The sequence below is a fragment of the Typopeltis vanoorti genome, chromosome 7 (assembly GCF_054136105.1).
Source record: "Typopeltis vanoorti isolate ZY-2024b chromosome 7, IOZ_Tvanoo_1.0, whole genome shotgun sequence".
Taxonomy (NCBI): domain Eukaryota; kingdom Metazoa; phylum Arthropoda; class Arachnida; order Uropygi; family Thelyphonidae; genus Typopeltis; species Typopeltis vanoorti.
Window position 1 is genome coordinate 50,003,721 of NC_143555.1, and position 27,861 is coordinate 50,031,581.

General features: G+C 36.5%; 1 protein-coding gene across 1 annotated transcript in view; it reads right to left on the reverse strand.

The window, feature by feature from the left end:
* The window catches only part of Sf3a1 (splicing factor 3a subunit 1), a 265,118-nt gene that overhangs the window by 137,997 nt on the left and 99,260 nt on the right, over positions 1–27,861 (reverse strand). The window contains exons 8-9 of the mRNA XM_090395253.1: positions 14,737–14,827; positions 5,687–5,758 (exon numbers count right to left, since the gene is read on the reverse strand). Of these exons, the coding sequence (XP_090251379.1) occupies positions 5,687–5,758; positions 14,737–14,827 (163 nt within the window). The remainder of the gene's footprint in view (positions 1–5,686; positions 5,759–14,736; positions 14,828–27,861) is intronic.

Genomic DNA, 27,861 nt, shown 5'->3' on the forward strand with positions numbered 1-27,861 from the left:
TCTAGAACTATTTTTCCATTTTCGTCTCTTAGAGACACTATTTGCTTTTTCCTCAGTTTTCCGGAAATTTCATTGATTTTCTTATACAGATTGAAATTATCATGTTTCTTCTGAAGCAGTTCAATTTCAGTACATAAATTTTTCATCCAATTTTCCTTGGCTTCTTTTATTTTTTTCTTGATGATGTTATGTGTTTCTGTATACCTGGCTAGGTCTTTGTTTTTGTACATTCTTCTTGTATCAATAAGAGAAAGAATCTCATCTGTCATCCATTCCTGTTGTTTTATATTATTCACATAACCTACTTCTTCAATACTTGTTGTTACGATGGCATTCTTTAAGCTATTCCAAAAAGATTCCACACTTTTATTTTCTTCTATGTTAATCTGTTGTAATCGCAAGTTAAGCTGTGTATTGGCACTTTTATTTATGTTCGGGTCTTTCAGTTTTTCTACATCAATTTTCTTTTTCTTCTTTTGTGATTTTTTAGCTGATTTTAATCTGAGACGTACTTCTGCAACTATGGGATTGTGGTCTGATGAGATATCTGCCCCAGGATAAGTCTTTGCACTCTTTATACTACTGTGGAATCTTTTATTTATCAGTATATAATCAATTTGATTTCGGACAATGTTATGTTGGTTATCTTGAGGCGATTTCCAAGTGTACAGTCTTCTGGGTGGAAGTTTAAACCAGGTATTTGCTATTGTTAGATCTTCTTCCTGACAGAACTGGACTAGGCAATCTCCTCTGTCATTTCTGGTGCCTAAGAGATGTTCGCCAACAATTTCTCCATCACCCCCTCTTCCTACTTTTGCATTGAAGTCACCCATCACTATGTTTGTATCACGTTTCTTTGTTAGGTTTTTAATCTCTTTTAGGTGTTCATAAAACTCTTCAACATCTTCTTCACTTTTGTCAGCTGTGGGTGCATAAGCTTGGATGATATTTATGTTAACGGGGTTTCCTTTAAGTTGTAACAGCATTATCCTTTCAGAAAATGGAATCCAATTTAGTACTGATTTATTGATTTCTTCATCTACTATTACAGCTACACCATGTTGATGTTTGTTCTCATCATTCCCAGAGTAATACATTGTTATGTTATCTTGTTGACACTTTCCAGATCCTGGCCATCTTGTCTCGCAAATTCCCACTTTTAAGCATACAATAGTCTAATTTTACCATTTATTACTGATGTGCAAGATTAAACCTGCTGTTTAATTATTTTTCTGTGCTGTATTTATTCCTTTAAATTTAATTATGAAAATAAACCAGCACCAAAGGCTAAATACACATTTATCACATATGCTAGCTTTTACTATGATACAAACATTGACTGGTAGAGTGGAATAACCAAATGTGAAAGTCTTGGGATGGTTATACTATTTTGGCTGGCCTGTGTGTGCTACTTCCAAATATGAGAGACTGCAAAACGTATAACAAACTGATTTCATCTGTGAGAGAAGGTCATTTATGTATAGAAGAAGGAGAGTGGAAGAAAATACAATTGATCATATTAAATGCTTGGTTGGCTGCATGGTTAATATATCCATTCTCTGGCCAACAGGCTGTGGGTTTAAAATCTACCAGATGCACCACCACTTTTTTTTTTTAATACTGATCCAATACACAGGAAGTTGAGGGACCTATAAGGACATCAGTGTCATGTGTGGAGTGCATATAAGGACTAAGTTCATTAATTTTTTTTTTTTTTTTTGAAGAGTTGCAAGTTGTAGTTGTTTTGAAATACTTTATAAGGAAAGCTGTTCCAGAGGACAGTGGACAGAATAATAGAGGAAGAATAGAAGCAGGTTTGGTCTGTTTGCAGTCGCACGGTAAGGTTCCAGAACCTATAACAAACTGATTCCATCTGTGGGCAATGAGAGGTCATTTATGTATAGAAGAAAGTACAACCGATCATATTAAATGCATGGGCAGCTTCTGCTCTTCTATTAACAAGCGCAACAGAGAGTGACTGCCATGATGGTTGCCAATTCACTGGAACAATGACCACGGAAGTACCTGCAGAATAGACATAGTGCTGAAACACAGTACGTGCAATAGAGGGATTATCTATGAGCCTAACTGCTTGCCTCTGGACAGTGTCAAGAATTTTATGGGCTGTTTAAGGTGCACCACCCGAAATGTGAACAGTATTTTAAACATGGATGGATGTGGGATTTATGTATAGTTAAGGGGTGGCTGGGTGTAAAACAGGTGCTCTTGAACGAAAGAGAATGCCAAATTTCTTTGATGCTCAGGAAGCTATTGATGTGATGTGCTTATGCCAGGATGGACTAGAGGTAAATGTTTGTCCAAGCAAGGGGATCTAATCTTGTCTGGTGATTTGTGTATTACTAAGGGTAAGTGGACTGGAATCCCTTTTGCATGAAAACAGGCGATGAGATTGTCCTTGCTACATTGAAGGATAGTATGTAAATTAATGTTTAAGGCACTAGTTGTAGATGATCTTGTAGCCTGGGCGTACTGCATGGTTTGTCAAATGAGTATGATGAGTGGAGAGTACTATCATCTGCAAAGCTGTGGATAGGATTAGTGGTTATTGTGAGTAGGTCATTAATGTACAGGAGAAAGAGAGTATGTGATAGGATGGAGCCTTGAGGCACTCCATCATGTAGAAGAGAATCATCTACATGACTCATAGAGAATGGCAGGGAAACCAAAGGATGGCAATTTGTTTAATAGGCCTTGATGCCACACGCACACACACACAGCTGAAAGCTTTGGAAATGTCAAGGGCAACAGCACAAGTTTCTCTGAACCTTTCCAATGGTACATGTCCAAGTAGTAGGTGATGTGAGCTGTGGATCTTGAATGGTGGAATTCATATTGGTAGTCAGTGATTAATTGGTGGGCCTCTAAGTAATGGAGGTGTTGGCTATTGATGACTTTCTCAATTATTTTGGAGGGGACAGAGGTGATGGTAATTGGTTGGTAGTTTGACGATAAATTTCTACCACCCATTTTTGGAATATGATGAATATGAGATTGTTTCCATGCATTGAGATAAGTACCAGATATGTATAATAAGTTATAGAGATGATGTAGGATGGGTGTTAGCTCTGAAGCACAATGTTTGAGAATAATTAGAGTTGCCATCAAGACTAAGACTTCAGTATCCAAGTTATTTAAAAGTTTTTTGATGACTTTTTGTCAAAAAAACAATACGAGACATAGGTTGCTTGGATTCTGGTATGGTAGGAGGTGATTTCCTTTTGTCATCTATGCAGAAGTTCAAGTGATGCCAGGAGATCAGCTTTATCTTTGGGTGAAGTAACAGTAGCACCACCAAGATGAGAGAGGTGAAAGTGCAGGAAAGCAGAAGTTGCATCCAACAGCCTTAGCAAGAGACCAGAATGCAGAGCTTCCATTTGGACAAGAGGCAAGTTTTCTGCTGTTGGCCTTTATAAAATCTGATCTAGATCTGCTGATGGCTGATTTGCATATGTTGAATGGTTTGGTATAGGCACAGTATGAAGTTGGAGTTCTTGATAAGAGCCACCCAGGACCTGGAAAGCAGATGAGGATCATGGATTGAATGAGGGATATAGGCCTTCATATCAATGAGAATAATTTCTCTGACTCGTTTGCAGCAGGTGTTAGGGTCAGGAGAATAGAAGCAATAGTCAGACCAAGGAAAGGAGGTATTCCAGAAGTCATCCTAATTTGCTCCTTTGTAGTACCAGAGGATGCAAGGTCAGGAGTGGTTGGAGGAGGGAGATTCTGTGAGAAAAGACTTCTACAAGATTGTGGTCTGAGTTGTCAAGAGGAGAGGTGACCTCTACAGTGTATCTAAAAGAAGAACTAGTCAAAAAGAGATCCAGAGTATTTGGAGAGTGAAGAGGGTTATCAGGAATTGAGTGGATAGATGTGCAATTTGTGTTAGGTAATTACTTATAGCAAACAGTTCTGCTTCTTGGTTGGTAGTATTGGTGTAGGGGAGTCAATTCAAATTGTGGATGTGAGGTCACCCATGAAGCTGACCTCTCTATTTGGATAGCTGGATTGCAGTTGATCAAGTTTCACTGAAAGGAATGCGAGATCTGTGTGGTTATCAGTGTTTGGAGACTGGTAAATGCAACAAAATAAAATGAATGTTACTAAATGTGGAAAGGAAACCTTCAACCAGGGATGGTCGAAAGCAAGGGATTCTAAATTAGCCATTCTCTGGCAGATTTCACAAAGGCTTATGGTGAAAAGATTCATGAAGTGTGCAGTTTAGGCACTGGTGGTGGTGGATGGTAGTAGATATTGCTGAAATCTAGGTTTCTGTCAAAAAGATGTCTGGTCTGGAAGACTGCAAGTGATGGTGAATGTTATTTATGCTTGTATTAATGCCACGAATATTAGTATAGCGAGTGTGAAAGCAAGTACTTAGTGAATTATGGCATGCTTTGATGATGTGAATTTTTTTTTTTTTTTTGATGGGATTAGTTTATGAGACAGATTCGCTTTTGTTGTAGCATCACTGTTATTGTTTGTGAGGGTCTTCATAAATTTGATTAGATGGAAGTATATAGTGGGGAGATGCAGTGAGATAAGACAGACTCTTGAACATGACATCCATACAAAGGGAAATTGGTCTCTGTGCCATTAAGTGGCCTCAACAGTGCTATCACATATCACTACTCAGACTCTCTCTCCAGGCATGAGAGGAAGAGCATGTGGCAGTTAGATTATGCACTAGTTCATAGGGAAGATCATCTTTCTTGTTACTAATGGTTTTGGACCTGTTCACTAACTGGCAGCTGGCCTGCAGCACCACCATTTAACTAATATACCCTCAAAATGGAGGAGGTTATGGTTACGTTTGTCATGGCCTTGAAGGGTATCACAATGCATGGAGAAGAGGGAGAAAACAGAACCTGCTTAGTGGAAACATGAAGTATCTTGAAAAAAATTGTTTTCTAGTGCAAGGTTTCAGGATTATCTAACCCTTGGAGTTAGAAAATTTGGAGTAACTCAGCCACAGTATTAATCTAATGTACTATAGGCTAACAGACTTTCATATGAGAGATTTACATAAAAAAATATTTGTATGCTAGACATCTGATATGATCAAATGTCTAGCACAGACATCTGATTTTAATACAGGCTCCCAAGTTCATGGTGACTAAAACAAAATATTGGCTTAGTAATCTAATTAGCTAAATAAATTTCGTTAGATAATTATCTTTAGGTGTGTATTTTTCTCCATTAAACATCAATATCTAAGTATCCATATCACATATACCTTTGTGTGTGTGTAAGAAAGAGACAGTAGGTTTTCTGTAAAGTAAGAAATATATTATGAGCCATTAAAAAGATAAGTGACTAGCATATCTAAGAAGGCAGGCTGATATTATTTTCCTTATATATAGAGACGTGTGTTCTGGAGTATGTGTGCCAGAGGTTTTTCTAATGTGTCTGGCACTAAGAGTCCAAATGCAATCACTAGCATAGCACAGTTGCCTAATCTTCAACTAGATGTAAAAAAATGGGCAACTAAAAGTTTCTCTTCTAGTAATAGAAGAGAAACTAGTGCATTGACTACCGATTACAATTTAAATGTTTCATCTTATGTTATATGAAACACTTCCTGGTTGAATGAATGACTTTCATATATTAGAAAAACAAAACAAAAATTTGTTTCAGTCAAAGATAAAAAATAAAACTAGCTTACCCTGTTCGTTTGGTTGGTAGTCTACAGTTTCTACAACCACAAAATCATGCCAATCTATTTGGGCATACTGAACTGAAATAATAATAAATATTATATCAGAATGGTATTTATGAAAAAAATTTTTAGCATTTTTCTAATTAATATGTACTCCTGAAAAATACAGACAGAATTACTAATTTTGTCCATATTTCCCATTGCAATACAATTATCATCATCAACAGCAAAGTGAAAGCAATTTTTTAACTTTAAAAATATTCTTATTAGACTCATAAAGATAAGAAAATAAACAGAAGAGCAGTCAAGTTTGTTAATGAACACATTTTTTAGTTCAAATTAAATTGTTATATTTTCTCTATCAAATCTCACCCATTAAAAATTGTCAGAAACTTATGATTAGCAACATGGATAGATAGGCCAAGATATATGCAACACAATAAACTGCCAAACTGGAACATATTTTACAAACACTGAGTTAGATTTCTACACTCAAACACTGACACTGCATATTTTCTTTTATCAGTGAATAAAAGAAAGTTACTGTTTTAAAAATCAACGTGCATTGTATTATTACTTAATTTATATCACACTTTCTACTTCCACTGAAAATTAAAGTTCAGCATATCTATACCTCTCATGTTTAGATGATAAATTCTCTGACTTTCCTTTACCTAAAAACCCAGAGTGACATAAATGTAATGAAAGAAATTAATTGTTTTTGAATGTAAAGATATTTATTTACAGCACGTGTTGGTACCACACACATAGGCATTGATTTATTACTATTGTAAAGATACCCTGAATTAGCAGCTGATTTTCACCCAAAACTATGTATCTATTTTATTATTAATTTAAGCTCTTCACAATCTTCAGCAGAGTAAAGATCAGAGAGATTCTCAGTCATATATTGAGGTCCCCCCCCATCTCCAATTCTGTTAATGTCTTTAAATCGATCAGATTTAGGGTCCTCAATCCTGCACTCATTGTGATTAATGATAAATCTGTCTGTTTTCAGTATACAAGTCATGTTATTTTTTATAGATGAAATCCCCTAGTAGTGGTATCCAACTACTTAGTATCAAATCATGCTCCAAAACAATTATTTCCATAGTCATCGCAAATGATGATAACAGCAAATAGCTGCTTGCTCCACATCAGTGTGATCTGCAGGTGATGACGACTGATTTTAAGTACTGAGCTACCAAATGACCTTGTTTAACCAGGTAACTTTTTGGGTGTAATGATATTTGCTCATGTTGTACCATCATATTTGTTTGTGGTTTAAGCCAATACAGAATATAATTCAGCTAAGTCCCAAACATACAACCTATCCTTTTGCATTCAGTATCCAGGTGAATATCTAGACATATGCATAAGAAGGTGAGGATTGAGTGTTGGATTAGAAGCCCAGTTTGTTCTCCGTATTCCTTAGAGGCTATGTTAAAAGGTTGTAAACTATTGTGGGCTAAGGGTCAGGAAATCCTACTGTAAATACCATGTCATTTTATATTTAACATGATAAATCATGATATCAATAAATATAATGTCTGAAAGCTTTAAAATGAAATAATACATATCCCTGTTTTTTGGAAGATTGATAAGGAAAGCATCAAAGACCATTGAAGAGAGGACATCAGTGAAAAATATTCAAGCACAACAAGCATTTTGTATAGTCCTTAAAATTTAAAACACCTTTTCTCATCATCATCAAATTCCTGCCATGTACCCTCAAGGGGTGTAGAGGATATGATAGTACTACATGAAAAAAATTACATCATTATTAATTTCCTATCTACAATTTTCCTCCAAATCAGTCTGTTACTTGTCAAGACTCCAACATTATCAGATCTTATATTTCTATCGTCTAAGGCATTTTGTACCATATCAATCCACCTATATCTTGGTCTTCCTCTGGGTCGTTTTGCTGCCAACCTGGCAGAGAAAAATTGTTTTTGCTAATCTTTCCTCGCCCATTCTGTTTAAGTGATCATACCACCTGAGATTAGCTCTGCTAATGCATTCCTGGATGCTGACAACGTCAAGTTCTTTCCTAATATCCTCGTTTTTAATATGATATTGCCATTGATACCATCTGTTCACACCTATAATCTTTCTCAGGACTCTCAGATCTGTGGTCTCTAGTCTTTGGTCAAGTGTTTTACTTCTGACCCAGCTCTCAGATCCATAAGTTAAAACTGGTTTGAACACTGTCTTCTATACAGCTAATTTAGTGTTCCAACTAATTTCTCTCTTATTCCATATGAATTTATTCAATTGACTTCCCACCATACCAGCTTTGCTGATTCTGTTGTCTATTTCTATATTTAATTTACAATCTTCAGTAAAAATCGTGCCTAAATAGCTGAAATGTTTTACTTGTTCCACAGGTTCTCCATTCACAACACAGTTGACATATTCAATGATTCTGCCTATTTTCATTGTCTTTGTCTTTTTATTGCTGACCTTCATACCATATCTATTACAACAGCTATTCAATTTAGTCAGAGAATCTTGCAGACTTGTAGCAGATTTATTTAGAAGTATAACATCATCAGCATAAAGCAAAGAGCTGACATTAACATCTCCAATTTTGATATCATGTTTAATACCACTTTCCTTCATAATGTGATCTATATAGATAATGAATAACAGAGGGGATAATGTACATCCTTGTCTCACACCAGATTTAACATTAAACCATCTTCCTGTACTTCCTTCAATTCTAACTGCTGACTTACAACTCAAATAAAGACTAAGTATTGCTTAATATAATATAACCTTGTCATGTGCCTTTTCCAGATCTATCTACAAATCTCAAATAGAGATCTTCGTTATATTCCCATGATTTCTCCACAATTTGTCGCAAAGTGAAGATCTGATCCTGACAGCTTCTATTTGGCCAGAATCCAGCTTGTTCTTTGCCAAACTTTTCTTCTACAATTATTCTCAACCATTTCTCAAGTACACTTGCATATATCTTACCAGGAACACCCAGTAGGGAAATACCTCTGTAATTCTCACATGCAGTTTTATTTCCCTTTTTATATATGGGTACCATGAGAGCTCTACTCCAATCATCGGGAATTCGTCCCTCTGTCCAGGCTTTCTGAACTATGCAGTGCAGCCACTGTAAGACTCTTATACCACCATACTTCAGCATTTCTGGTCGAATATCATCTATTCCTGCTGCCTTTCCACATTTCAAGCCTTTGATGGCTTTTTCTACTTCAAGTATGGATATGTATTCCTGACTGCATGCCTGGTCAGTGTTTTTTACCACTGTGCTGTCATCACTGCTTGTTTCATTTAGCAGTTTTTCAAAGTAATTACTCCATACTTCAAGGATATCTTTTTCTCCTGTTTTCATGTCACCTTTATCATCTTTAATTCCTTTTACAGTACTCTTTCCTCCATTTCTTAGCTTCTTCAACAATCACCAAAATATTTTGCCATCTTCTTGATATTTATTTTCTATGTTCTTGCCAAAGTCCTCCCATGACTTTTGTTTAGCTAGTTTTACACACTGTTTAGCTTTCTTACATTTGTCTCTGTATTCTCTAAGAGCACAAGCTGACTTATTTGCCTGGAACTTTTGATATGCTTTCTTCTTTTCCTTCGCTGCCTCTTTAACTTCCTGTGTCCACGGAGGTCTGATTTTTCTATCCATGCAGACAACCTCACCACATGCCTCTCTGGCTGAATCAATCAAGGTTTTCTTCGAGGCTTGCCAATGAATCTCTAAAGTTTGGTTCCTGTTCTCAAACTCTTTCGTTTTTTCTTCAATAATCTTTGTGTATTTTAGTCTACAGTTCACATCTGAGAGCTGCTCCACTTTTATTCGCTTTAAAACTTTCTTGCCTGTTATTCTTTTCAATATGAAATTCAATTTTATCCTGCTCAAGACTAAATAGTGATTGCTTCCAATTTCAAATCCTCTGTACACTCTGGTGTCCTGCACCAGGGAGAAAACATCACTATCAACAATAACATAGTCAATGAGACTTTTCTTATTCCTTGCCTCTTCTCTCCATGTGAATTTGTGCACATTTTTATGTTGGAACATGGTGTTAGTAATAACCAGTCCATGTTCTGAGCAGAAATCCAACAGATATTTGCCATTATTATTAGCTTTGCTCTTTTCTCCAAATTTTCCCAAAATATTTTTGTATGTCTCACAACCATTTCCTACTCTGCTATTTAGATCCCACACAAGGACCAACTTTTCCTTTCTCATTGTGTCAGTTGCTTTTGTAAAGCCTCAAAAAATTCCTCCGCTTCTACCTTAGTAGAACCTTCTGTGGGACCATAGGCACAAATACGTCTCATTGTGCAGTTCCCCATTCTCATATTTGCCCACATTACTCTACTTGAGACTGACTGCCATTCAAGAAGATTAGCCTAGTATTTTGTGTTGAATACTATGGCTACTCCTTCTTTTCCTTGATTGTCATTGCCTGAATATAACATTTTGTATTTATTGCTCAGAAATATCTCACCAGTTTTGGTCTTTTTTGTTTCAGTCACCCCTATTATGTCGATCTGGTACTTATCTAATTCCTCAGCTAACTCCATTTCTTTGCCATTCAGGCTTCTTACGTTGATAGTACCAATCTTTAACTCTGGTGATGTTGAGTTGGGGTTTGTTTTCAGATTTGTTCCAGTAGCTGACTTTTCGCTGTTCGCCCTGGTTCCCTGGCGAACACAACGGGGACCTTGTTTAACCGAGTGACGTCCCAGCCAGCATGAAATTTTGTCATATTGTACCATCATTTTTTATTTTGGTTTAACCAATAAAAATACAATTTGGTCGGCTAAATCCCAAATTGCCAGCCCATCCTCGTTCATTCAGTATCCAAGTAGATACCCAGCAGGGTGCACCACGAGAAGGTGAGGATTGGACATTAGGTCAGAAGCCCTGGTGGGTTCTCGGCATTCCTTTAAAGGCTATGTGGAGGTCTCCTCTCAGTTATACAGCTTTGACCCTTAACCACCTTTTCTAAAAGAAGAAAAACTTCAGAAATTATTCTAAATATACCATTTGCCCACCATAGTTGGATGCTTTGATTTCATGGCACAGGAAGATGCTTTGATTTAACATCAAACCATCTTCCTGTATCTCCTTCAATTCTAACTGCTGATTTTCAAATCAGATATAGACTATGTATAATAGTCTATATAATGTCCCATTTATGGGACATTATGGTGTGCAGCTTTTGGCACCTTGTCATTTGCCTTTTCCAGATCTGCAAAACTTAAGTACAGATCCTCATTATATTCCCATATCTCAACTATTTGCTGTAAAGTGAAAATGTAATCCTCAGAATTTCTATCTGGCCTGAACCTGGCTTGTTCTCCAAGTTTTTCTTCATTTTCTTAAGTATGCTTGCACTCAGCAAGGAAATTCCTCAGTAATTCTTGCATTTAGTTTTATTTCCCTTTTTCTAGATAGGTCATATAAGTGCTCTACTCCAATTATCAACTTTCTGAATTATGCAATAGAGCCACATTAAAAAATTTATCCCTACAAATGTAAGCATTTCTGATCAAATATCATCATCATAAGGATGAGTCAGCTATGAAAATTGTTAAGGAGCAGGCCAAGGCTAAGTCTGAGTATGAAAAGAAACTTGATCTGCAAGCTCTCCCTACAAGCTAAAGACAACAATAACTCTACTGAATGCAGGTAGTATGTGGGTGACATGCAGATGAGATCATTCAACTAATGAATGCTCATTTTGCTAAAAGCTGTCAACCTAGTGCAACATTGCACTCACTGCTACCTCTTTGCTGGATGAAGAAATTCAGGTGTATCAGGAGTAGGTACTAGAGCTGTTGCGCAAACTGAATAAGAAATCTGTAATAGGGATTGATGGGATATCAGTACAGATACTAAAACAGTTCAGCTGAACTGGCTATTCCTTTGACCAGGCTAATGATTTGAGTCTCAGAACAGGGAAGATTCCACAGGAGTAAAAAAATGTATGAAATCCCATTGCACACGGGTTAAAGACTGATGTATCTGGTTATCGACCAATTAGAATCTCAGGAGTGATAGTGAAGATTCTGGAAAAGTTGGTTAGGGCTCGTGTTCAGAAAGGGGTTGACAGTGAATCTCTATTTTGCAATGAGCAACATGGGTTTACTAAGGGAGGTTATGTTTTAGCAACTTGCTCACATTCTATAACAATGTTACCATTGAACTAGACAAGGGGAATTGGATATACCATGATACTTTTGGATTATGCTAAAGCTTTTGGACAGAAGACAGCATGGAAGACATTGATAAATTGCAGAATATGGGATTGGATTATAAAATATTGGCATGGATAAGAGAATGGCTGATTGACAGATATCAAAAAATGGTATATGGAAGAAGCGAGTCTGCATGACTTAAGGTAACCAGTGGTGTAAAACAAAGATCAGATCTTGGAAATGATTTGACATGCGACATACAGCTGTTTGCTGATGATGCAAAGATAGGCAGGGTAATAAGAATGCAGCTATGCAACACTTGTAGAATGATTTGAATAGGCTGGAACTGCGGGCATGTGAAAATGCTATTAGTTCAATTTAGTGAATGTAAAGTCATTCACTTGAGTGTGATTAGATATCCAATGTCATATTATATTAGTGGAATTATACTAGAAGAAATGGATCAAGATAGAGATCTTGAAGTTTTAGTAGGCAGGAAGTTGAAGTTCAAGAGTCATATACTAAAGATTGCAAATACAACTGAGAGGATAATTGCTATGCTGAAACAAATCTTGACATGTAAATATAAGGAAGTCATTTTGCCTCTTTACAGGACCTTGAAAAGACCTCACTTGGACTGCATAGCTCTGGTCTCCTCTTTTCATTGGCAATTCTGATAAAGTTGAGAGAGTGCAAAGGAGAGTGTTAAAAATGATATCAGGATTGTGGAATACCAGTAGATGGAATTTTTTATTTTATAAAGAGTGGGGAGAGAATTGAAGGCATTCATGGAAGTTGAGAATGAATGCAGTGAAAAAGGTGGTGAAAGCTATATTTTTCTCTCATAGTGGTGCATGATTAAAATAGACTGCCACTGGATGCTGTGTGTGAAAAAAAATTCAAGAAAAGGTATGGCAGTTGATGTGGATAGTATGTAGTCTCCCTTGATGAGGCCCTGACTCCTTGAAGATCTCTCTCTCTCTCTCTCTCTCTCTCTTAATAATAATAATATTATTTATTTTGGCTGCCTTTTCAGATTTCAGGTATTTTGATGATGTTTGCTACCTTAAGTAATGATATGTATACTCCTGATTGCATTCCTCGTTTTCTACCATCATCTTGTTATTGTTTGTTTCATTTATATATACATATACAGGGTGTTCGGGATAAATTTGACATATTTATAATTAATTATATTTTTCCGTAAGTTACATGTATTAACACACACTTCTCTTCATTTAAAAGTTTGGACCCTTCTTCATTCATATACAAGATGTCAGAAAGGATGGATAGCTGGAACCCACCTGAATCATGGAAGAGAATAACTTGTATCATGATGATTCGTGCCCGCCATCAAAATAAGGATATTACGACTGCTGCCCAATGCTCCCTGAATACAGTAAAAACAATCAGGCATGAACTAGAGACTTGCAATGGTGACTACGAGGATGTAGCAAGAAGAAAGATCCCTAGCAGACGATCTGATTGCGTTCGTACAGCAGAATTCCTCGCAAATCTGCAGGAACAGGTGTTGAAGAACCCTGGCATTGGAATTCGGGCTTTGTTCGTGGAGTTGCTAACTGTAGTCAAGCCCTGGATAACAAGGGTAGCCAATGGTAGGCCGTATGTATGGCAGCAGGATTCGGCCCCTTGCCACACCTCTGGGAAAAGTCAAAAATGGTTGTCTGAAAATTTCTACGACTTCACCAGTCCAAATGTTTGGCCTCCAAACTCCCCAGACCTTAACCCCATGGATTATTTTGTATGGGGCGCAGTTGAAAAAGACACCAATCGCACTTCCAGTAATACAAAAGCCCAGTTAATGGATAAAATTAAAACAGTTTTTGCGGCCCTTCCCAGGGAGACTGTAGCATCAGCTTGTTCGAGGTTCCGAAGCAGAATTGAAGCTGTGATCGATGCTAATGGTGGTTATTTTGAGTAAATCTTGTTGATAGTATTGTAATTAACTCTGCCTGTAATGTTTTTTTGTCAATTCATTAAATTTAATAGATACAAAGAAGATTTTCTTTTTCCTTACGAAACTGTCAAATTTATCCCGAACACCCTATATGTATATACGTAAAATACACACACACACACATTTTCATTGTGTACACTCCCACCCCAACCCATGAAAGGTTTCAAACCTACAGTACCTCACCCATTGTGAGCTACAAGTTTTTACTATTTTATTTATTTTTTTTATAATCTGTAAACTATGCTCTCTTAGAAACCAAGCACAGAACTTTTTCAAGTCACTTCAAGACTCCAATAAGCAGGGTTGTAATTTTACAATGAATTTCATCTCCCACCAGAAGATGATCACAAACATCCACGCCTACCATGGGATTTAAAATTGCCTGCTGCAAATCTGCTCGCAAATTTGCAGCAGGCAATTTTGCCCAGGCAATCTGGGCTAAAAAACATACGTGAGGTAAATGGGTATTTTTGTTTACTTAACATATTTTTATAATTTTCTTATATATTCAAGTGGTATAAACTGGCTGTAAATAAAGATAAGAAAGAATACTATGTATAAAAAATTTAACAAAGATGTATAGGGGATTCTGGAATAGGTACTGCAACATAATGCAGCAGGAGCAGAGCAGCTGTGTTCTGATTTTGTTTGTGATTCTTGTCAGCAGCACACAGCAACCAGTGTTGGCAATTTGTTCCATAGAAGATGGTTACACCAATGCTTACACCATACTTGAAAGAGAATTAGACGTGACCATAATCTTTAGTATAAAATGGAATCACACTGTTTCTTATATGCAAAAGGAGGACAGGAGAAACTGCTAAATTATTTTCACTAAACATTTTTCTAAAAGACACACCTTCAAAGCTAATTATTTACTTACCTCTTTCTCTTTCAGCTTCCTCCTCTTCTTTCCTTTTAAGGGCTTCTTGATGTTTAGTCCACTCAACTCTGTATTTTACTTGTTTTAATACCTGTAAAAATATGTAAACTAGTATATTATACACAACTTCTCCATAACTGAATTTTGTTCAATTTCAGTGCAAGGTGCCACCAAACATTCTCAGATTCCATTTAGAAACAATTTCAACTGTGAAACTAAAATTAGCCAATGTAATACCTTTCAAAGTGACACTTCCATTGCTGATGAAGGCAACCACTGTTCTATTCATCTGAGAGCAGCACATGAACTTTGAAGGACATAATTCAGTGCTACTTCTAGATGATTGCCATCTATATTGTTAAAACAATAGTCTTTATGAGTTTTCATTTTCAGAAAAAATGCCTAGAGGTGCTAGACTGACAAACAGGGATGGTTAATGTGATTATCAGCATTAACTGTTTTTTTTTTTTTTTTTTTTTTTCTGGCTGAGAATGAGCAAATCTTGGTGGAACCATTTGCTGCGGTTGTATTATTTCACATCCAATTACAACTGATTTGAAATGTCATGTACTTTACTTGTTCTATAGGTTCTCCATTCAGGATCCAATTGATGTTTTCAATGTTCCTGCCTATTTTCATGGTCTTTATTTTTTTATTGCTAATTTTCATATCAAATTTATTGTAGCGATCATTCAATTTAGTTAAAGCGCTGAAGATTCAAACTGGATTTATTTATGCAGATGATATTATAGTATAACATCATCTACATAAAGTAAAGAACTAAGCTTAATCTCCAATTTTCATATTAGGCCTTATGCCACTTTCCTTTGTAATGTGATTTCATATGCTTTAATAAAATTAGCACAATAGTAACACAAGGAAAGGAGTGAATGATATTTATTTAAAGGCCATATATTTTGACCTGAAAATTACAGGTCATCATCAGTAGCAATAGACAGTTGACTGCAACATCGGTTCCCGACGGGTGGTACGCGTACCACCTGGGGGTACGTACTGGGCTGTTCAAGGGTACACGAAAAATAATCAGTAATGGCGGAAAAACAAGTAAAGTAAACAAAATGCAAAACTTTAGTTATGGAACAATAAATGTCGGTATTTAAAAACAAGGGGGGGGCTACAATTTATAGAAATGGATTTAAAAGGGTACACAAATTGGGAACCACTGGACTACAAAGTAGAACTCAAACAATGGATTAATTTAAAACAGTGAAAGCCATGTGATATTTTATACAAAACAGTGTAACGGAATAACTGAGGAAACATTGTATTATTAATTAACTGCATTATTAGAAAATAGCATTAAAAAATTTAACGATGTGTGATCAGAATAGGATGGTTCTGTATCTTTAATAGCGAGAGGCAGTCATACCAATTCAAGTTCGGACAATGGAGTAAGGCTTCAGAGCTTTCTTTAAATAAAGGAAATACTTATAGTTCATACTTATAGCAACAACAATAAAGTGTATATCAGATCACAGAATGCAAGGAACTGTCTTACATCATCATTATCAATGAGAAATCTGCCTCACACAACATGGAACAGATGGTGACCAAAATACCCTATGGTCTGAAAGATTCTAATTTCATCACTGTTGCTATAAATTCAAACATTTATTTAAAGAAAGTGCTTAACTTGAATCAGAACGACTATCTCTCACTATCAAAGATATGGGAGAGTCTTATTCTAATCACACATCACTAAAAATTCAATACCATTTTATAATGATGCAACTAATTAATATGTTTCATCATTCATTTATGATGTTTTATGTATAACATTTCCCACTACTACTCCCACCCCTATCATACCCAGATGGCTCAATTGCAACATCACCCACAGAAAAAGCTAATCTCCTGGCTTCACACTTTGCCTGCAATGCATGCATAACTGACAATGGCAAATGCCCCCAGTCATTCCAACTGCCCAACATACAATGCCCCTTATATCCTTTTGCCAGAAAGAGATCACAAACCTGTTGTCAAAATTAGACACAAAAAAAGCCCCTGGCCCTGATGGCATTCCTCCAATTGTCCTGAAGGTCTGTGCAGCAGAACTGACTCCTATCCTATGGCATCTGTACACACTAGCTTACTCCATTGGTATATATATATCCCAAAGCCTGAAAATTGGCCTATATTCAACCTATTCCCAAAAAGGGAGACAAATTGCTGCCATCTAACTACCGCCTTATCTCACTCACCTCAATCCTATCTAAAGTGATGGAGAAAACCATCAATTCTCAACTACTCTCAAAACATCTCTCAACTAAATCCTATTACGCTTAATAAAGGCTTTTGACAGAACACAGCATGGCAGACTGTTGCATAAATTGGAGAATATGGGTTGGGGTTATAGAATATTAGCGTGGATAAGAGGATGGCTGACTGACAGATATCAAAATGTGGTGTGGGGGACGTGAGTCTGCAAGGTTTAAGGTAACAAGTGGTGTACCACAAGGATCAGTGCTTGATCCACTGTAATTCAATCTGTATATTAACAATATTGGGAAGGATCTGAAGAGCGACATACAACTATTTGCATGGGCATGAGAAAATGTATGTCAGTACATGTGAAGTCATTACTTTGGCATGATTAGATATCCAATGTCCTATTATACTAGTGGAATTATGCTAGAAGAAACTGATGATGCCAGGGATCTTGGAATGTTAATAGATAGGAATTTGAAGTTCAGTGGCCAGGTAGTAAAAATTGCAAATACAACTCAAAAGATAATTGCAATGCTGAAACGAACATTCACATATAAAGATAAGGATGTCGTTTTGCCTTGGACTATTGTGCACAGGCCTGGTCTCCTGGTTTCTGTTGTGATTCTGATATACTGGAGAGCTAAAAAAATGATATCAGGATTGCTATGGAATACTAATTATGAAGACAGAATGAGAATTTGTAGACTGCAGACACTAGCAAACAGGAGAAAGAGGGGGTGATATGATTGAGACTTACAACCTTCTGAAAGGATCATACAGGATTTCAATTGATGGAATTTATCAATTTATGGAGGGTGGGGAAAGGACAAGAGGGCATCCTTGGAAGCTGAGAATGAATGCTACTAAGAAGGGGATGAGGGCTAGATTTTTCTCTCACATGGTGGTGCATGATTGGAATGGATTGCCATTGGATGTTGTGAGTGCAAGCAGTGTGAATGAATTCAAGAATAAGTATGATAGCTGGTACATGCAGCATGTGGCCTTCCCTCGATGAGTCCCTGACTCCCTGGAGGTCTCTCTTAATAATAATAATAATAATGTGTTGTTCTGTACAATGTCCCATTTACATATAACTGTAGTATTCTGAACATCTTTTCTCCTGGCACATGTCACATGCTTTATTGACATCTACAAAATATAAATACAAATCCGTAATATATTTCTCTTAAAGTGAATATATGATCCTGACAACCCTACATGGCCTGAATCTAGTTTTGTCATCTCTAAGTTTCTCTTCCACATTTCTTAGTTCCTTTTTAAGTATTCTTGCATAAACCTTACCTGGAACACTTAGGAAGGATATTTCTCTAATTCTCATATCCAGTTTCACTTTTGAAGGATTTTATTTCCCTTTTAAAAAATATTCTACAATCATCCAGAATTCAAATTACTGACATAACTTTCTGAATTATGCAGCACCACTGTAAAACTTTTATACTTCTATATTTCAGCATTTCTGGTGAAATATCATCTATTCCAATTGCCTTTCCATATTTCAAGTCTAGGATGTGAAGAACCTTCATCAGGAATTTTCAATTGAAGGTGAGGTAGTTAGTTTCATGAAAGGATTTTTTTTCCTCTCTGAAACACGGATTTTTCATCCTGCAAAACAGGCAAACCAACCAAAAGAATACACATACTGCATGCCCACAGATGTGATACCCTTTGACACTTCTGCGCATATCAGAAGAAGGAGAATCCATTCCGATAATATGGTAATCAATCCATCTTGTGGGATGAGTTGTTTATTATTACACGTCAGAAAATTAACTTTTCTTTTATGAACTTCGAAGTTTTTAAAGTGATAACTATTTTGCTTGAATAAGAGTTGGAAAATTTTACAATTATGCACGTGATTTCATGTGTTGGTAACGAATTCGTGCACTGCCTTATACTGTTACACCTGATATCTTAAGAATGTAGAATTCTCAGCTATCATGGTGTAACATGAAGAATAAATAAATTAAAAACCCTACAAAAAAAAAAAAAAAAAATAATAATAGATGAATTATTTAAAAGAAAAAGAAATATTCTTGCATCCAATAAAATATATAAAATATAAAGGTGTTTGTTAAACTAACTAACAAAAAAAAGAAAAGAATATATTAATGTTGTAATATGATATAAATGAGAAAATTTAACTAAACAAGACAGAAAAGGATTAGTCATAAAAGGTGGTATGTGAGAGGCTAGAGATTAAAATATTAAATGAATTCATAGAAAAATTTTGGAAAGGGGATTAAGTTAGAGGCTAGCGGAAGAAAAACAACAGACTATCGCTCAGGGCCGATTCCCGGATTGAGACATCGTTTGGCTTGCCGACCAAAGGACTTTTGGCAGAAAACAAATGCCACCCTAATTGGTCGGTGAAGTAAAAACAAGTAGGGGGCAGAGAAAAGAAGTTAAAGAGGGTGCCGTTAGGAGAGCAGGTATAAAAGGGTTGGAAACCCCCCCACAGAGGCTTTTTGGTTTTTGTTTTGGTTCTGTTCCCGAGGAGTTCTCTACGAGCTCCGTGGCATAGGTTTCACGCGGTTTTCCTGAGTGGAGATTGGGGTTATATCTCCGTCGTCACATCATGGAAACAAAAGTGAGCGGGATTTTGATTCCGGATTTCCTATGTAAGAAGCGAAGAATGCCATAGAGTCAAAGAAAAGGAAACATATTCTTTGTGTTTCAACTTCAGTGACAACCACGAGAAAGGGAAAGCTATAAAGATATCGATATCCACGTCGCGAGTCGCACAGCCGTCATATAGATGATTCAAAGTGTGTCCTGAATTACGAAAGTTTAAGACCGTGTAAGCATAGTTCAACTCCAAAAGGAATGTAGGAGTAGCAGATTATTGGAGAGGTTATACCAAGCTAGTTCAATCAGAAAAAGGTAAAGGCCCATATGAAAAACTCAAGAAAGAAAGGTACTGTAAAATATATCTAATGTTAACTAAAATTTGTCTGTAATAAGTATCATTATTCTAATACGGAACTGTTTTATACTAGGACTTTAGTATCTGACAGAATATATTAAAAGTAAGCTAGCTAGTGTTAATGTTATATGAATAATTAAGTGTCCTGAGAATTTTGCATGTCTATTGTAATGTATAGGAAAGTTAAAATGTCATAATTGTGTGTTAGTGCAGTAAAAGGTTTAGTTAATCTACTTAAGATTGAATAGTTAAATAGTGTGAATTAATCTTATTTGTCCATGTCAAATGAATTTACGTGCTGAATGTGTATGGCGGCATTATCGTAATACTAGTTATGTGTTAGTGCAGTAAATGGTTTAGTTAATCTACTTAAGTTTGAATAGTTAAATAGTGTGAATTAATCTTATTTGTCCACGTCAAATGAATTTATGTGTTATTGTAGGATCATAGCCTAATTACTTGTAATAAGCTAATGTTAGTTTGTAAGTATTTAGTTTAGCATTAAATTGAGTAATCACAAAAATTAAATTGTACCATGTTAAGGAATTTAATAAATCTTTTGTCCAATGATAAAACAGTTGTCTGAAACTGCTGTCCAATGCACCACTTGAAAAATTACGAACCTAATCACACGGGAAATTAATGTGTTAAGAAACGAGATAAAATGTCACGACTGCAACATAGCTACACTTTCTGACATATTTTAGTTCTTTCTCCTTGTTTTTGTATATAATATCTCAAACTAAATATCCCAAAAGGTGCAGTATAAATACAAATATTAGGGGTACTAAAGGGAGAAATAACTTAAGTATTAGTAAAAATTTTGGTGATATCTCAAGCATAGATAATAGTAGAACATAGATAACAGGAAAATACTAGATAGAATATAAATCACAAGTTGGGACACAACAATACCTTTCTCCCCTTTAATATGAATTGACAATTCTTGGACAGTAATTTACAATTATAATACTGCACAGATAGGATTAACCATTCTATCAGAGTACTAATTAGTTTTCCAAGAAGCTAACTTACTTGGCAGAAAGAGAGAGTACTGCAGATGGAATCTCAATAACATCATCAGATTCCTGCCAGGTACCCTCAAGGGGTGTGTGCAGGATATGATAGTACTACATAAAAAATTTACATCATTACTAACTTTCTATCTACCATTTTCCTCCAAATCAGTCTCTTACTTGTCAAGACTCCAACATTATCAGATTTTATCTTTCTATCGTGTAAGGCACTTTTTACCGTATCAATCCACCTATATCTTGGTCTTCCTCTAGGTCGTTTTCCTGCCAACCTGGCAGAGAACACTTGTTTTGCTAATCTTTCCTCGACCATTCTTTAAGTGACCATAACACCTGAGATTAGATCTGCTAACGCGTTCCTGAATGCTGACAATGCCAAATTCTTTCCTAATATCCTCGTTTTTAATATGATATTGCCATTGATGCCATCTGTTCGTGCCCTTAATCTTTCTCAGAACTCTCATATCTGCAGTTTCTAGTCTTGATCAAGTGTTTTACTTTTGACCCAGCTCTCAGATCCATAAGTTAAAACTGGTTTGAACACTGTCTTGTATACAGCTAATTTAGTGTTCCGACTAATTTCTCTGTTGTTCCATATGATTTTATTCAATTGACTTCCCACCATACCAGCTTTGCTGATTCTGTTGTCTATTTCTATATTTAATTTACCATCTTCAGTAAAAATTGTGCCTAAATAGCTGAAATGTTTTACTTGTTCCACAGGTTCTCCATTCACAATACACATGACATTTTCAATGTTTCTGCCTATTTTCGTTGTCTTTTTAATGCTGACCTTCATACCATATCTATTACAACAGTTATTCAATTTAGTCAGGGAATCTTGCAGACTAGCAGAGGATTTATTTAGAAGTATAACATCATCTGCATAAAGAAAACAGCTGAGATTAACACCTCCAATTTTGATATCAGGTTTAATATCACTTTCCTTCATAATGTGATCCATATAGATAATGAATAACAGAGGGGATAACGTAGATCCTTGTCTGACACCAGATTTAACATTAAACCATCTTCCTGTACTTCCTGCAATTCTAACTGCTGACTTACAATTCAAATAAAGACTAAGTATTGCTTGATATATGCCCCATTCACACCATATAACCGTAGTGTACTGAATAGCTTCTATCTTGGCACACTTGTCATATGCCTTTACCAGATCTACAAAACTTAAATACAGATATTTGTTATATTCCCATGATTTCTCAACAATTTGTCGTAAAGTGAAAATCTGATCCTGACAGCCTCTGTTTGGCCTGAATCCAGCTTGTTCTTCACCAAGCATTTCTTCCACAATCCTTCTCAACCATTTCTCAAGTATACTTGCATAAATCTTACCAGGAACACTCAGTAGGGAAATACTTCTGTAATTCTCACATTCAGTTTTATTTCCCTTTTTATATATGGGTACTATGAGAGCTCTACTCCAATCATCGGGAATTCGTCCCTCTGTCCAGGCTTTCTGAACTATGCAGTGCAGCCACTGTAAGATTTTTATACCAACATACTTCAGCATTTCTGGTCAAATATCATCTACTCCAGCTGCCTTTCCACATTTCAAGTATGGATATGTATTCCTGACTACATGCTTGGTCAGTGTTTTTTACCATTGTGCTGTCATCAATGCTTGTTTCATTCAGCAGTTTTTCAAAGTAATTACTCCATACTTAAAGGATATCTTTTTCTCCCATTTTCATGTCACCTTTATCATCTCTAATTCCATTTACAACACTTCCCCCCCTCCCTTTTCTGAGCTTCAACAACCTCCAGAACATCTTGCCACCTTCTTTATATTTATTTTCTATGTTCTTATCAAAGGCTTCCCATGACTTTTGTTTAGCTAGTTTTATACAGTTTGGCTTTCTCACATTTGTCTCTATATTCTCTAAGAGCAGAAGCTGACTTATTTGTCAGGAACTTTTGATATGCTTTCTTCTTTTCCTTCCCTGCCTCTTTAACTTCCAGTGTCCACCATGGGGTTCTGATTTTTCTATCCTTGTAGACAACCTTACCACATGCCTCTCTGGCTGAATCAATCAGGGTTTTCTTCAAGACTTGCCACTGAATCTCCAAGGTTTGGTTCCTGTTCTCAAACTCTTTCATTTTTTTCTTCAATAATCTTTGTGCATTTTAGTCTACAGTTCACAACTGAGGGCTGCTCAACTTTTATTCTCTTCAAAACGTTCTTACATGTTCTTCTTTTCAAAATGAAATTTAATTTTAGCCTGCTTAAAACTAAATAGTGATCACTTCCAATTTTAAATCCTCTGTACATTCTGGTGCAAACACCAGATGAGACTTTTCTTATTCCTTGCCTCTTCTCTCCATGTGAATTTGTGCACAATTTTTATGGTGGAACATAGATAGTGTTAGTGATAACCAGTCCATGTCCTGAGCAGAAATCCAAAAAGTATTTGCAATTTATTAGCTTTGCTCTCTTTTCTCCAAATTTTCCCAAATTTTTTTTGTATGTCTCACAATCATTTCCTACTCTGCTCTTTAGATCCCCAACAAGGACCAACTTTTCCTTTTTCATTGTGTCAGATGCTTTCTCTAAAGCCTAAAAAAATTCCTCCACTTCTACCTCAATAGATCCTTCTGTGGAACCGTAAGTACAAATAAGTCTCATTGTCCAGTTCCCCATTCTGATATCTGCCCACATCAGTCTACTTGAGACTGCCTGCCATTCAAGAAGATTAGCCTTATTTAGTGTTGAATACAATGGTTACTCCTTCTTTTCCTTGACTGTCATTGCCTGAATATAACATTTTGTATTTATTGTTCAGAAAGATCTCACCATTTTTTGTCTTTTTTGTTTCAGTCACCCCTATTATGTCGATCTGGTACTTATCTAATTCCTCAGCTAACTCCATTTCTTTGCCATTCAGGCTTCTTATGTTGATAGTACCAATCTTTAATTCTGGTGATGTTGAGCTGGGGTGTGTTTTAAGATTTGTTCCAGTAGCTGACTTTTCGCTGTTCGCCCTGGTTCCCTGGCGAACACAACGGGGGGGGGGGGGGGGCTTGTTTAACCGGGCGATGCCCCAGCCGTCATGGAATTCTGTCATGTTGTACCATCATTTTGTATTTTATTTTAAGCCAAGAAGAATACAATTTGGTCAGCTAAATCCCAAATTGTGAGCCGATCCTCATTCGTTCAGTATCCAGGTAGATACCAACAGGGTGCACCACGAGAAAGTGAGGATTGGACATTAGGTCAGAAACCCTGGTCGGTTCTCCGCATTCCTTTAAAGGCTATGTGGAGGTCTCCTCTCAGTTATACAGCTTTGACCCTTAAGCACCTTAGATGGAATCTTGAGTTTTTAAATCATCTTTATTATTTCTGAATCCATCTGCAGTACTCTTTCTTCCATTTATAAGCCGTTTTAAACAGCCTCCAGAGCATTTTACCAGCAGTGAAATAATTATCTTCTATATTCTTACCAAAATCTTCCCATGAGTTTTGTTATCTACTTGTATGGCTAGGTTATGATTAATGCAAGTTCAAATAATGCAAATTGTACAACAATACCAGGTTGCATTTAATGCAAGGCTAGCGCAAGCACAGCTGAGGTTACTGGGTTAGCGTAGGGATTTAGACACTGCTACGTGAGTGTGCAATTGTTTATTTTTGCATGTGCTGCTGGCTGGCTATAATATATGTTAGTTTTCAGGATTTATTTTAATAATTTTAAGAATTGCCTTAACATCTACAAAGAATAAAAGTGTAACAATTATAGAAATAGATAATTCCAAACTGTCAGCCCATCCTCGTTCATTCGATATCCAGGTAGATACCCAACAGGGTGCACCTCGAGAAGGTGAGGATTGGACATTAGGTCAGAAGCCCTGGTCGGTTCTCCACATTCCTTTAAAGGCTATGTGGAGGTCTCCTCTCAGTTATACAGCTTTGACCCTTAAGGTACAACATGACAAAATTTCATGCCGGCTGGGGCGTTGCCCAGTTAAACAAGGCAACTGTTGTTTTCGGCAGGGAACCAGGGCGAACAGCGAAAAGTTAGCTACTGGAACAAATCTGAAAACACACCCCCAACTCAACATCACCAGAGTTAAAGATCGGTACTATCAACGTAAGAAGCCTGAATGGCAAAGAAATGGAGTTAACTGAGGAATTAGATAAGTACCAGATCGACATAATAGGGGTGACTGAAACAAAAAAGACCAAAACTGGTGAGATATTTCTGAGCAATAAATACAAAATGTTATATTCAGGCAATGACAATCAAGGAAAAGAAGGAGTAGCCATAGTATTCAACACAAAATACGAGGCTAATCTTCTAGAATGGCAGTCAGTCTCAAGTAGAGTGATGTGGGCAAATATGAGAATAGGGAACTGGACAATGAGACTTATTTGTTCCTATGGTCCCACAGAAGGTTCTACTAAGGTAGAAGTGGAGGAATTTTTTGAGGCTTTAGAAAAAGCAACTGACACAACGAAAAAAGGAAACGTTGGTCGTTGTTGGGAATCTAAATAGCAGAGTAGGAAATGATCATGAGACATACAAAAATATTTTGGGAAAATTTGGAGAAAAGAGCAAAACTAATAATAATGGCAAATATCTGTTAGATTTCTACTCAGGACATGGACTGGTTATTACTAACACCATATTCCAACATAAAAATGTGCACAAATTCACATTGAGAGAAGAGGCTAGGAATAAGAAAAGTCTCATTGACTATGCTATTGTTGATAGTGATATTTTCTCCCTGGTGTAGGACACCAGAGTGTACAGAGGATTCGAAATTGGAAGTGATCACTATTTAGTCTTGAGCAGGATAAAATTGAATTTCATATTGAAAAGAATAACATGTAAGAAAGTTTTAAAGCAAATAAAAGTTAAGCAGCTCTCATATGTGTACTGTAGACTAAAACACACAAAGATTATTGAAGAAAAAATGAAAGAGTTTGAGAACAGGAATCAAACCTTGGAGATTCAGTGGCACGCATTGAAGATAGCCCTCAATGATTCAGCTAGAGAGGCATGAGGTGAAGTTGTCTACAAGGATAGAAAAATTAGAACTGCATGGTGGACACAGGAAGTTAAAGAGGCAGTGAAGGAAAAGAAGAAAGCATATCAAAAGTTCCTGACAAATAAGTCAGCTTGTGCTCTTAGAGAATACAGAAACAAATATAAGAAAGCTAAGCACTGTGTAAAACTAGCTAAACAAAAGTCATTGGAGGACTTTGGCAAGAACATAGAAAATAAATATCAAGAAGGTGGCAAAATATTCTGGAGGTTGTTGAAGAAGTTTAAGAATGGAGGAAAGAGTGGGGCTTCTGACCAGGGCTTCCAGGGCGACCAGGGCTTCTGACCTAATGTCCAATCCTCACCTTCTCGTGGTGCACCCTGTTGGGTATCTACTTTGATACTGAACGAACGAGGATGGGCTGGCAATTTGGGATTTAGCCGACCAAATTGTATTCTTATTGGTTAAACCAAAATAAAAAATGATGGTACAACATGACAAAATTTTATGCCGGCTGGGGCGTCGCCCGGTTAAACAAAGACCCCGTTGTTTTCGCCAGGGAACCAGGGCGAACAGCGAAAAGTCAGCTACTGGAACAAATCTGAAAACAAACCCCAACTCAACATCACCAGAGTTAAAGATCGGTACTATCAACGTAAGAAGCCTGAATGGCAAAGAAATGGAGCTAGCTGAGGAATTAGATAAGTACCAGATTGACATAATAGGGGTGACTGAAACAAAAAAGACCAAAACTGGTGAGATCTTTCTGAGCAATAAATACAAAATGTTATATTCAGGCAATAACAATCAAGGAAAAGAAGGAGTAGCCATAGTATTCAACACAAAATACGAGGCTAATCTTCTTGAATGGCAGTCAGTCTCAAGTAGAGTAATGTGGGCAAATATGAGAATGGGGAACTGGACAATGAGACTTATTTGTGCCTATGGTCCCACAGAAGGTTCTACTAAGGTAGAAGTGGAGGAATTTTTTGAGGCTTTAGAAAAAGCAACTGACACAATGAAAAAGGAAAAGTTGGTCCTTGTTGGGGATCTAAATAGTAGAGTAGGAAATGATTGTGAGACATACAAAAATATTTTGGGAAAATTTGGAGAAAAGAGCAAAGCTAATAATAATGGCAAATATCTGTTGGATTTCTGCTCAGGACATGGACTGGTTATTACTAACACCATGTTCCAACATAAAAATGTGCACAAATTCACATGGAGAGAGGAGGCTAGGAATAAGAAAAGTCTCATTGACTATGTTATTGTTGATAGTGATGTTTTCTCCTTGGTGCAGGACACTAGAGTGTACAGAGGATTTGAAATTGGAAGTGATCACTATTTAGTCTTGAGCAGGATAAAATTGAAGTTCATATTGAAAAGAATAACATGTAAGAAAGTTTTAAAGCGAATAAAAGTTGAGCAGCTCTCAGATGTGAACTGTAGACTAAAATACAGAAATATTATTGAAAAGAAAATGAAAGAGTTTGAGAACAGGAATCAAACCTTGGAGATTCAGTGGCAAACTCTGAAGGAAACATTGATTCATTCTGCCAGAGAGGCATGTGGTGAGGTTGTGTGCAAAGATAAAAAAATCAGAACTCCCTGGTGGACACAGGAAGTTAAAGAGGCAGTGAAGGAAAAGAAGAAAGCATATCAAAAGTTCCTGGCAAATAAGTCAGCTTTTACTCTTACAGAATACAGAGACAAATGTAAGAAAGCTAAACAGTGTGTAAAACTAGCTAAACAAAAGTCATGGGAGGACTTTGGCAAGAATATAGAAAATAAATATCAAGAAGGTGGCAAAATATTCTGGAGGTTGTTGAAGAAGCTTAGGAATGGAGGAAAGAGTGCTGTAAAAGGAATTAGAGATGATAAAGGTGAAATGAAAACAGGAGAAAAAGATAT